The following is a 13,813-nucleotide window of genomic DNA, read 5'->3' on the forward strand; positions in this document are numbered from 1 at the left end:
GATATAGCAAGAAGTAATCAGGTCAAAACCTGAAATTACATCTTTATCAGTGCTGCTCACCAGACATTTCTAACAAAAAGAAAGGAGTACAAGTCAATCCTTCTCACACATAAAGTCACATAATAAAGTTTGAATTTTTGAAATAAGGCATGTTGTTTAAAAATGAGGCATGTTAATAAGGATGGTCTATGTTTAAAAGAAAATACATTTTCCAATTATTTGAACATTTATAATTTTTGTTAGCTTAACTTACATTTTTAAAATTTAATTGATTTATTAACTTATAACAAAATTACATATGTAGCTGGGCATGGTGGTGTACACCTATAATCCCAGATACGTGAGAGGTTAAGGCTGAGGACTGAGTGTGCCCAGGAGTTCAAGGCTACAGTGTGCTATGATTGCACACCACTGCACTCCAGCCTGGGTGACAGAAAGAGGCCTTGTCTCTAAAAATAAATATATAAATAGAAATATTTAAACATTTTAAAATAATCCCTATTTGCCACTTGAAAATGTGCAAACACTTTTAAATCACTAAGATACATATTACCTTGAATGAAGCCATATAGTGTGTACATATATATACATATATACACTCCTTGTTTTGTATAACTGTCTATATACGAAAGGGGGTGCCACCTGCATGTCAACTCTGGTGTATGCATTGGAAGAAATGGGGAAAAGTGCAGGCAGGAGGAACATAAATAAACTGCAATCCTCACAATCCATGAAATGTACTTAGTATCCCCAAATCAATGGGATAATCACAATATTCTTAGCTGAGGGGAGTTTCCAAAAAGAATGAAGAAAAGATTTATAAAAAATGCTCAAAAGTTAGCAGCATTTAGACACCTCCTAAAAGATGCTTATAGTCCATACACCTGAGGAAGTATCCATGTTTAATAATTCCTCTGTCTAGAGGCTTAATTTATGCTGACTTTCCAAAAAATCTAGGAGACAATGTAGATGACAGACATCGTTCAAGGAGTACTGCCATCCATCCACACTAATCATGCCTGTGCCCTTGAAAGTGCGAGGATCCACTTCCATCTCAGATATTCATTAGCCCATGAATACGGACCACACAAACTGTGTTTGCAGCAATCACCTGACCCCTCACTTTATTCCTTCTCCTTCTCCTATCCTCTTTAATTTTTCCTCGACTGCTTTTCTTCTGATCTTATCTCAATCTGGCTCTGACTACTGTCTATGTGACTACACTCCTATCTCAGTTTTTAAACACTTGCTGATCTACAAAGTATTTAAAGCTAAATATTCTACCCTGGATCAGAGAACTCAGTGGAATTCAAACTCTGCCTTAGTCACTGGAGATTGCTGAGCTAGACCTCACCCAGCCCTCCCTCCTCAGTTCCACCTCACTGCTGGGAGGGTGATATGGTTTGGTTCTGTGTCCCCACCCAAATCTCACTTTGAATTGTAAAAATCCCCATGTGTCAAGGGCAGGACCAGGTGAAGGTAATCAGATCACAGGGGTGGTTTCCTCCATGCTGTTCTTGTGATAATGAGTGAGTCTCATGAGATCTGAGCATCTGACATTTCCCCTGCTTGAACACATTCTCTCCCCTGCCACCCTGGGAAAAGGTGCCTTCTGCCATGATTGCAAGTTTCCTGAGGCCTCCCCAATGCTGTGAGCCAATTAAACTTCTTTCTTTTATAAATTACCTAGTCTTCAGTAAATTGGTACCAGGAGTGGGCTGTCATTGTAAAGACACTTGAAAATATAGAAGTGTCTTTGAAACTAGGTAATGGGCAGAGGTTGGAACAGTTTGGAGGGCTCAGAAGAAGACACGTAGATGTGTGAAAGTTTGGAACTTCCTAGAGACTTGTTAAATGGCTTTGACCAAAATGCTGATAGTGATATGGACAATGAAGTCCAGGCTGAGGTGGTCTCAGATAGATATGAGGAACTTCTTGGGAACTGGAGCAAAGATGACTCTTGCTATGCTTTAGCAAAGAGACTGGCAGCATTTTGCTCCTGCCCTAGAGATCTGTAGAACTTTGAAACTGAGAGAGATGATTTAGGGTATGTGGCAGAAGAAATTTCTAAGTCACAAACCATTCAAGAGAAAGCAGAGCACAAAAGTTTGAAATATTTGAGGCCTGATAATGTGATAGAAAAGGAAAACTCATTTTCTGGGGAGAAATTCAAGCTTGCTGCAGAAATCTGCATAAGTAATAAGAAGCCGAATGAATGCTAATCACCAAGACAATGGGGAAAATATCTCCAGGGCATGTCAGAGACCTTCACCTCCCCTCTCTTCACAGGCATGGAGGCCTAGGAGGGAAAAATGGTTTTGTGGGCTTGGCCCAGGGCCTCCCTGCTCTGTGCAGCCTCAGGACATGGTGCCCTGTGTCTCAGATGCGTTGGGTCCAGTCATGGCTAAAAGGGGCCAAGGTACAACTCAGGCCATTGCTTCAGAGGGTGCAAGCCCCAAGCTTTCGTGGCTTTCATGCTGTGTTGAGCCTGTGGGTGCACAAAAATCAAGAATTAAGGTTTGAGAATCTCTGCCTAGATTTCATAGGATGGGTGGAAATGCCCTGAATGTCCAGGCAGAGGTTTGTTTCAGGTGTGGAGCCCTCATGGATAACCTCTGCTAGTGCAGTGAGGAGGAGAAACAAGGGGCTGGAGCCCCCACACAGAGTCCCCACTGGGGCACTGCCTACTGGAGCTGTGAGTAGAGGGTCACCATCCTCCAGAACCCAGAATGGTAGATCCACTGACAGTTTGCACCATGTGCCTGGAAAAGCTGCAGACACTCAACATCAGACTGTGAAAGCAGCTGGGAGTGGGGCTGTTCCCTGCAAAGCCATAGGGCAGAGCTGCCCAAGGCCATGGGAGCCCATCTTTTGCATCAGCATGACCCGCAAGTGAGACATGGAGTCAAAGGAGATCATTTTGGAACTTTAAGGTTTAATGATTGCCCTGTTGGATTTTAAGCTTGCATGGGGCCTATAGCCCCCTTGTTTTGGCCAATTTCTCCCACTTGGAATAGGTATATTTCCCCACTGACTGTACTCCCATTGCACCTTGGAAGGAACTAACTTGTGTTTGATTTTACAGGCTCATAGGGAGAAGAGACTTGCCTTGTCTCAGATGAGACTTTGGACTTGGACTCTTGAGTTAATGCTGAAATGAGTTAAGACTTTGGGGATTGTTGGGAAAGCATGATTGTGTTTTAAAATGTGAGGACATGAAACTTGGGAGGGGCCAGGGCAGAACGATATGGTTTGGCTCTGTGTCCCCACCCAAACCTCATTTTGAACTGTAACAATCCCCAGATGTCAAGGGTGGGACCAGGTAGAGGTAATTGGATCATGGGGTCGGTTCCCTCCACTGCTGCTCTCGTGATAGTGAGTTCTCACGAGATCTGATGGTTTTATAAGTGTCTGACATTTCCCCTGCTTGTACTCATTCTCTCTCCTGCTGCTCTGTGAAGAGGTGCCTTCTGCCATGATTATAAGTTTCCTGAGGCCTCCCCAGCCATGCAGAACCATGAGTCCATTAAACCTCTCTTCTTTATAAATTACTCAGTCTTGGGTATTTCTTCATAGCAGCATGAGAATGGACTAATACAGAGGGGAACTGAGGAGATGGTCTTAAATCCAAGTTCACTAGAGCAGTAGGAAAAGCTAGGGATGAGGATTTTTATCTGCTGACTTACGGAAGCAAATTATCATCATTGCACATATAAGATCTGGTATCATTTTGAAAATAAACTGACGTTCTTGGCTTTATTATATTAACACTGTACAAATCACAGGAATAAGGAACAAGAAAGGAATGATTTATGACCCCCTGCATATAGAAGATGTAGTTCTGCCTTTTTTTTCAATGGCCTACGCATTGTGTGAGCAAAGTCAATACCAATAATGAAATGTAGACTGAAGGGCTAAATCAGTTCAATAAAATGCAATAGAAAGACTAGAGGACTGAGTAAATTTGGAAAGGCTAGTGCCTGCAAGATTAGTATTTATTTGGACAACAGGTAATTACAAAAATCAATGTCTGTATATGAAAACACGACAGGCAGCCATCTGTCACAAAGGGAGAACCAATTACTAATAGTTTGGACTTGCAGTTAGAATGAGAGAACAAAACAGATCTGTGTAGAATCCTTATTAGAGTTTACGTGTGTGTGTGTGTGTGTGTGTGTGTGTGTGTGCATGCAAATATGCATGCCTCCCTATGTAACTGAATGGGAGAAAGAAAGGGAAACTCCGGAAGCTCACTTTGTGTTTTATTTAAGTCTTTTGTACTTCCCGTGTTCCTTTGGCTAACACTTGCTAACTTCAATCTCATTTTGTCAACTCAGGATCAGGGTGTACACTCAGTCATACATCACTCTTCCCTTCCTTCTCATCCCAGCCTCCCAGGTCTCCTAGGAACATTATCATGGGTCCTGGCAGTGTTTGCAGCCTTTAGAAGGTAGTATGGAGGGTTGCCATCGATAACATGAACTGCTGCTAGGAGTGCCAGCTGCTGGAGGCCACCCCAAACAATGAGAAGTGATACAAGCAATCTTGAGTGCACCCATAGCAAAATATAAAAAAATAAGCAGAAGCACACATATGTACACACACACACACACAGACATATACACACATACTAAGACACACACATATACACACAGAGACACAGGCATACACACAGACACAGACACATGTACACACAGAGATACATGTACACACTGACACATAGAAATATATATGAAATAAAACAGTAACTTTAGTGTCTTTACTGTTCCTGGCCAAAACGAAGGAAGATGAATGCACATTTCGCCACTAAGCAGTTTGCATATGTTGAGTCATTTGATTCTTACAAAGACTCTACAGAGAAGGTATCAGCATCTTCATTTTAAAGATTAGAAAAGAAGCCCCAGTATAATCAGGTAGTTCGAGGTGACTGAGCTGGCAAGCAGGAAAGCCAGCCTGGGAAGCTCATCCATTCGCCATGACTTGTGCTGGTCACCCCTTCATTGGAAGGCCTGTGTTCACTACAGTGTACTAGGGGTCATTCTGATGTAGCCAGAAACAAGTCTACAGTTGCTGTCACTACAGCTCCTGTCAGGTGGCATCGCCACTGAGAGGCCCCAAGGCTGGCCCATGGATCATGTTTACGGAGCCAGTTAGACCATGACTTCAGACTTTCCCGGGCCATGAAGCCTGCACTGCCTGGCCGGGTGACTCCCTGTAATACAGTCTGACTCTATCTCTTGATGTTTGACTTCTGACAGCTTTAAAGCCTCACCCTTCCCTCCTCTGCCCCACATCTGAGCAAGCTGATAAAACTCAAGAGCTTCCTTTTCTGGTACCCGCAGGAGTTTCAACCCGTACAAGGCCCAGTCTGCATGTGAGAACCCACTTCCTACAACCATAAAAACTCCATGCCAATTTCCTTTCCAAAAGCTTTCTCAAGCCAGTTTTGGACCTGCCTAGGATCCACTAAGCTTGACCCAGAAAACCTCACTGTGTTAAGTGACACTTTTTCAGGCCCTCTTGGTGTGTGAGTCATGCCAGCAACCTTGGCATCAGAACAACCAAATTTTGGGTGGCAGTCCATCCCACTTTGGCAGGGCACCACAACACTCTTGAACCAATTCATGCTAACAATGAAATGAAATACTTTCATGACCTTTAGAGAAACTCTCAAAGTTATAGTCTTCAAAAAAGAGAAAACTTATGGTCTTCAAAAAAGGACAATATACGATGATGGTATGTGATCCCCCAGTCAGAAATCTGTCCTTAATTTTGCATGGCCATTTTTTTTTCTATTAAAAATAGAGAATGACTAAGTTAACATCTGTTTGGGACAGGAGTCACATAACTTTAATGCATTTTTAGGTCAATTTAACTGTTGGTATTTTTTCACATTTAAAATTTTTCTCAGATGGACAGTATTTCTCTATATCTAAACTTCGGCACTGCTGACATTTCGGGCTGGGTGATTCTCTTTGAGGACTGCCCTGCACTTTCTGGGATGTTTTGCAGCATCCCTGATTTCTACGAGTGATACCCACAGCCTCCTCCAGCTGGGACAACCAAAGATGTCTCCAGATGTCAAATGTACCTTGGGACAAAATGACACCTGGTTGAGAACCATTGCTCTATATTCATTCCACAAAGAAACAGCACTTTCCTGATAAGCATGAGCATGGACCATGCTCCCTGCAGTCCCAGGGGAAGATAGATGAAAAATATAAAAAGCCATGAGGCTATGTATATCCCAATGCAAGCAAGCAAAATCTATAATAAATTGCAATTATATCTTCAAATCTCTCTTTCCACTCTTAAACTAATTTAGACTCATCCCCAGAATTGCTTACATGCCATAAAGACGACTCGTTATAGTTTACAAAATCTTTTTTAAAAAATTGACTACTCAGTTCCTTATATGCAAATGCTTGTCCCTTGTTTCAAAAAGTTAGATTTGGCTGCAGTGACCACTGTGATTTTCCAAAAATACCGCACAGCACGATATATGCACTTTATGTATTCCAAAAACACAGAGCATGTTAACAGTTGTTTACGTGATGGACAATGACAAGAGTCTCCTTAATGGAACACATATCCACATTTAATCCACTACTCCTTTGTAAATAGCGCCAAACACGTGGTTATAACACAAAACCTAGAATCTTTATCCTATCAATGAGTTCTTCAGGAAGGCCAGGTCATAGCTTATACTGACTATAATAATTTTATTGTAATTTGAGGAGATAACAATTGATACTTAGTATGTCTTTAGGATTTAGGGGCAGAGAACACTCCCAGAGTCGGAATCAGGAAGAGAAAGACAAATCAAATTCCAAGTATGGCATTTGACAATCCAGCCTCTATTGATAACTAGCATACACTATTGGTCCTCCGTTCCTCGGTATTCAAATACTAAAAGCGAAGAATGCATGAACAGGCCTGCTAATCAATTACACGAAACATGCTATGTTTTAGTCGTAAATATAGATCTAAATTTTAAAAGCGTAACTTCAGTTCTCCTAATTCCTTTCCCCGCCAACATTAAGAAGATCTGAGGGCTTATGAATCTGACACCAATCATTTCAGAATCCAAGGAGCACTTACCTCGGCTTTAATTTTGTTGTCTCCAAAACAGAGGTGTTGCAAGTAGGCTGCCGCGTTAGACTGGACTGAGGGAAACTGGTGCTGCAGCATCTGAATCACTTCCGGCAGTTCCGGGTCTCTCCATCCAAACTCTCTGAACAAAAGGAAAGAACGGGGGAGAATATGAGAGAGAAATCCTACCACACTGTTAACACACGGTTAGCTTATATATGAAATGTACCTGAGTTTATAAGAAAATATTTCACAGATGACTGTTCTGGTTTTCTTACATGCAGACCCATTTAAGAGGATTTGGAAGAGATTTCCTAGAGTAAATAGTTTTCTTTTTCTTTTATATTTTTTTTATTTTTTTTGAGACGGAGTCTCACTCTGTCGCCAGGCTGGAATGCAGTGGTGTGATCTCGGCTCACTGCAACCTCCGCCTCCCAGGAGCTTCACGCCATTCTCCTGCCTCAGCCTCCTGAGTAGCTGAGACTACAGGCGCCCGTCACCATGCCCAGCTAACTTTTCATATTTTTAGTAGAGATGGGGTTTCACTGTGTTAGCCAGGATAGTCTCGATCTCCTGACCTCGTGATCCGCCCGCCTCAGCCTCCCAAAGTGCTGGGATTACAGGCGTCAGCCATCGTGCCTGGCCTAGTAAATAGTTTTCAAGTGCAAACGTGTGCATACTACATATATTGATTATATAGATTATATATACAGATCAATCTATCAACTGAAGTTACATGTTAATGAAGATTATGAAAAATAATCTAAAATAGCATATGATTTTAATATACACATTTTCATTTGAGCTTAAGTGAATTATTCATTTATTTATTTTTAACTTTTTTAAGAGATGGGGTCTTACTGTGTCACCCAGGCTAGAGTGCAGTGGTGTAATTATAGTTCCCTACAGCCTCAAACTCCTGGGCTCAAGCCATCCTCCCACCTCAGCCTCCCAAATAGCTAGGGTTACAGGCGTGTGTCACCATGTCCATCTTAAATGGATCAGGTATAGAGGTCATATCTATTTTAGCATATTGTTTCAATAGTCTGATTCTGGCACAGGATTAAGCTAAATTATCAGACAAGAGAAAACAGAATTGGATGAGTCCAATCCAAACGTTGTGAGAGCAGGCAATGTTTATATCATTATTATTTTTATTACTGTTGTTATTTTCACAATCTCTTCTTTAAAAATAGACAGGGGCCCTATACAATTCTCTGGGGATAAAAATATAGTAACATAATGACTTTATAAAAGGAAATTATTTATTTAAAAAGCTAGGCTTATTTGCAGAATGTTAATACATTTTATGCATTGCACATTTTCCTGTCTCCTCCTTTTTACATCTGAGCTACTCCAAAAAGCTGGTTGTCATCTTAAGCAATATGCTCTAAAATATTTAAGTCCATTCTAAAACATTATCTTGATTGTACTGTCATACAAAGAAATATTCTTTTATTAAATCTCTCCACTCAACCAGTTAGACCATGCTGCTAACAGGACCAACTGTATGAATTCTATCCCTGCAGCAGGGAACCAATTTTTAACAGAGAAATAAAATAGCAACCTCCAAGACTACAGGTAAAAACTTGACCCCACAAGCCACCAAAGGGCACTATTTATCCAAAGGACAGGCTAGAAGAGAAATGAGCCAGTTTTGCAACCACCTCTAATCCTCATGAAACAACTCAAAAGCATACATCCTATGGATGCCAGGTCGATGCTGTCATCTGGGAAAAGAAGACATGAAAAATGGGATAGAGAAGGAACAGACAAAGGTTAAAAGTGTTCTCAAAGATTTTAACCTCTTCTCTTTATCTTTCCTTTATCACAACTGGTAGAGGTTGTCAGGCAAACCTCGAAACATGTTGGTGCTTCCTTTACAGCAAGTGAATCCAATATGAACTAGAATACCTCTTGAAGTGGCTTAGTTTTTATTGGAAGGATAAAGCATTCTATTTAATGTGCATTTAGCATTTTATAAATTTACATACAGCCAGACAGATTATATATATATACACACACAGACACACATACTCAGAAAGACATACAGTATAATAATGCATGTCTCAAGAAACCTACTCAAGTGATTGCTGATAATGAACAAACTATTGAATCCTTCTTGGCTATGTGATCACAGTAGAAAACATAGAATTAAAAATGTAAAGCCTGTTTTTTTTAAAAAATTTAATTTCTTTTGTTTTGTAATTCTAAACCACGTCTGCAACGCTCAGATAGCACAGTCCTTCTTATAAGAGTAGCCCTCTAGAATTATATTCTTTATGCAAATTAAATCAAAATCTACTAAATACCTGTTAATTAAAATTAGAAGTGTAAAGACACTGGATGGCTAAGATGAATTCAGGTAAAACTATGCTTTCGGAAAGTGATTAATAAATAATTCATTTCAATCTATTTTATTAACCAGTCAGTAATTGCTCTATTAGGTGACGGCTTACATGGCAGATGCCAAATACACCTTTTGAACAAGAACTCTAGGGAAAAGACTTAAGGGCTCTTTGCACACATGCATGCACCTGTGCACACGTACTTGCACACACCCTCCCCAAACTCAGACAGGATGGATGAACATTCCAAAGACTCATGAGTGCAGAGGGGATCCACGTCCCTCACACTAGGTCAAAAGAAAGGCTGTTGCCAGCTCTGCCCTGTCCCCAATCCCAAAACCTCTGGAATCCCGAGCATCCCTTCCCTCCCCACTTCTGCTCTCCCAGACCTCCTTACTTACCTTCACTCTGCTGATCTGCAAATGTCCTCCCACCTCCCAATCACCACTCTTCCCACCTGAGGCATTTAAACACGCAGACACGCACACGTGATTGTGCCACTTTCCTGCTCCACACCCCACCATGGCTCCCACTGTTCTTGAGAGTCTAAGACACTCCCATGACCTTGGAGGCCTTGCTGGGCTCACGCACTCCTGCCTCGCTGGCTCCTGCTTGGCCCTGGCCTGCCTCTGCTCCTGTTCTCCTGTCACCTGGCCTGCCTGGCCTAGTGGCCTCTCACTCAAATGCGGGGCCTCAGGCTCTTTACGACTTCCTCAGGGAATCCCGTCCCAACTCCTATCCACGCAATGCCCAGTGGAGGATGACACAGTCATGCTGTGGGCCATGAGGTGACCATCTCTCACTTCACTCTGGTAGGCTCTGAGGCCAGGGCCACAACTCTGTTGGTCATCTTTATCAGCTGGCTCCTACAGTTCTCCCTGACATCAGATGGACTCCACATAAATGCGTTTTGAAAGAATGAAGGTGCCAAGGAATGAAGAAAGGGCTTGGACAGAGACAGTGTTTCCACAGTTCTACTGGTGACTCTCAGAAGAGCAAGAGTCATTTCTAGATTAGACACCCAACACACACACGCCCACCCAACACATACACACCCAACACACACACCCAACACACACACACCCAACACACACACACACTCAGCACACACACCCCAACCCACACACACCCAACACACACATACACTCAGCACACACCCCCAACACACACACCCAACACACACATACACTCAGCACACACCCCCAACCCACACACACCCAACACACACACACACCCAACACACACACCCAACACACACACACCCAACACACACATACACTCAGCAGACACCCTCAACACATATCCAACACACACACTCAGCAGACACCCTCCACACACACCCAACACACACACCCAACACACATACACTCAGCACACACACTCCCAACACACACATACACACACACTAAGCACACACACCCACAACACACATCCAACATGTACACTCAGCACACACACCCCAACCCACACACACTCAACACACACATACGGTCAGCACACACACACCCCAACACACACATACCCAACACTCCCTGAGCACACACAACACACACACACACACAAACACACATACACACACCCACATCATGTACACACTCAACACACACACCCAACACACACACTCCTAACACACATGCACACACACACCAAACACACACCCAACAACCAACACACATGCACCCAATACACACACCCAACATGCTCACACACACCGACACACACAGAGGAGTCCCTCTCCATGCTGCTAACCTAAGCAGCCTTCTCTATGCCTCTATCGCATCTCACAACTCTATGGCTTAGACTCACCAGTGGCTTCCCACTGTGCTTAGGCAACAATCTGTGAGGGTGACATGAAGGTGCAACATTTATGGGGGGCAACTCTGGGGCACAGTGAAAGGGGGTGAGGGAGAAAAAGCCCAGATCACAAAGCCAGACAAGACTGGAAGGTGAAAGTAAGTTAGTGTTCAAATCCTCTGGCCTTAAACCAGCTTCCCAGAAACTGGGCTGGAGTTGATTGTGTCTCCAGGCAGTGGACTTCTGGTTTATTCTAATTGGCAGTCCCTCAGGACTCAGTCACTGCAGCAGTTATCCACTAAGAAAAGACTAATCTTTTCAAATGTTCTCCTCAATTTCACAAAATAGATGCTAAAAGAGTACCCTCCAGGAGAAAGTCTGGGGGAATGATTGATCTCCAAGGCTCTTTTTCTATAACAGTTTCGTTTCGCTTAGATGAGATTCTCTTTCATTTTCTTTTTGCTGATCATGGAGATATACCCCAGAGAAATAGCAGCAGGCCCGGAGAAAATAAGTCTGTCCGAAGCATTTTGGCCAGAATTCACTGTATAGTATGGTTTCTTCACATAAGGTCTTAACCCTTAAGGACAAAGAGGATCTTGTAAGACAAAAAAGTTCTGGAAAGAACAAATATCAGAGGAAGGAACACACCAAGGTGTGAAGTCACAGGAGGGGTTATTTGGGAAAGGTGAGCGATTCAGCATGTCTGGGGCATAGCTGTTAAGGGGATGGGGGCCTCCAGAGAGGAGGGCTGTCTAGGAACAGGGGGAGTTGGAGCAGGGGCTGGAAAGCAAGTTTGAGATGAGATCATGAAAGATCATTCATTCAAATACAAAAAAATCTGGACCTGGTCTATGGATAGTATTGTGAAAAAGAAATCAAGTAAGATTTGTTTAGAATTATAGAACAGGAAGAATAATAATCTCCAGTAATAATGTGAGCACAAACTAAAAGTCAGTTGTCAAGGTTCTCTGCTCCCACACTTTAATGTTCTAAACCTTAATGAACATTGTGTGGTTTATTTTCATCTTACAGAAGAGGCAACTTAAGGTGTTACTGAACTTAAGTGATGAAGCTGGAATAAAATGCTAGTTGTCTCCTCTCAAATTCATAAATGTAGCCATGAAACTATATTGCCTGCTATAATCATTCTCTTGAAATAATGTCTAAAACAGTGATTTTATTTAAAGACAACGTCTAAAGAATAAATAACGTCTAAAAGTGTCCCTCCGAGGAGGCAAAGCCTGAAGACAGTTTTGGTTGTCACCTGAGGAAGGCGCTGCTGGCATCCAGTGGGTAGAGGCCAGGGAAGCAGCCAACCTCAGGCAGTGCACAGGACAGGCCCCACAACAAAGAATTATTGGTCCCCAAATGCCACAAGAGCCCGAGTTGAGAAGCTCTGGTCTCAACATGTACTGTATTTGATCAGTTTTGTTGGGCAAGGATGTTGTAAATCTTTCCCTCCTTGACTGTTGTTCTAGAATAAGCACAGGATTTGGCATCAGAATACCTGTCAAGAAGTTCAGAATTTGAGCATCTGGCTCTGTCCCTTTTATCCCATAAATACAGGACAGTCCCTCAGACCTTGCTGGCCTTAGTTTCCATGGATCAATATATAAAGAATAATACCACCTATTTTACTGCATTTCTCTTAAAATGCCAAAATAAAATAATATATACGAAAGTGCTTGATGAACTACTAACAGCTAGATATTTTCTAGTAATTTTTACTTTAAGACTGCCAAAAGGGATACATTTCTCTTTAAAATCTATGTAATACCACTTAAAGTTTTATAAACCTTACAACCTTTCACTGATGTGTATTCATTTAGATATTATACTTATTTGCAGAACTCTAAATGTAAAGGGGGACACTGCTTTGGCTAGTAGTAAAATTTGCCCTTTCAAAACAATTTCCTTTCTTCCTAACTCCCCTTGGGAGGCAGTGTGCTACAGTGGGAAATGGTCTTTGGATGCAACCAGACCTAGTTGGAATCCTGCTCCACCATTAACTGTCTCTGCAGCCTTGGGCTTGGGTCTGAGTCTTGCTGGCTGGCGGGGAGGTGCTCACTGTGTAGATGAATATCAAGTCCATCTGTCCCACTGAGATAAAAATTCCTACCTGGGAGTATTACTGGGATGATCAGAAATAATATATGTGAACCCCTTAGAGCAGTTGCTGGCACCCAGCTTGGGCTCTCCAGAAATGTCAGGTATTGTATGTAACTAAGAAGAGGAGAAATGAGAACCCTCTACAATTTCCCACAGTAGCCAAACTCGTAACTCTCATTTGTGACTGGGCTTCACTTTAGAAATGTTAATGGAACTGGGGATATGCAAATGTAACCTTTTCTCCATTAAAACTTGTCACACAGGCCCACAATGTTGTGACTAAATCCTCACTCTTACATGGACTATGTGAGTTGTTAAAATCACAACGCTCAGCACAGCTAAGCAGCCAACAGTTCATGACTATGTTCATCAGTTCATGACTGTTCTGCTGGTATGGAAACCAAAAAGTTGATGCATTGTCACAATGTCTTATCAAGTTTCCCCATTGGAAAGAGTCCCAGGACAAC

The 13,813-nt window shown here is 42.3% G+C and overlaps 1 protein-coding gene across 7 annotated transcripts in view; it reads right to left on the bottom strand.

Annotated features, from left to right (window-relative positions):
• Positions 1-13,813, bottom strand: part of CTNND2 (catenin delta 2) — a 943,187-nt gene that overhangs the window by 257,707 nt on the left and 671,667 nt on the right. For all 7 annotated transcript variants that reach the window (XM_010356592.2, XM_030927650.1, XM_010356588.2 and 4 more), the window contains one exon: positions 7,102-7,234. In XM_010356592.2, coding sequence (XP_010354894.1) covers positions 7,102-7,234 — 133 coding nt within the window. The remainder of the gene's footprint in view (positions 1-7,101; positions 7,235-13,813) is intronic.

This window comes from Rhinopithecus roxellana, chromosome 3 (assembly GCF_007565055.1).
Source record: "Rhinopithecus roxellana isolate Shanxi Qingling chromosome 3, ASM756505v1, whole genome shotgun sequence".
NCBI lineage: Eukaryota > Metazoa > Chordata > Mammalia > Primates > Cercopithecidae > Rhinopithecus > Rhinopithecus roxellana.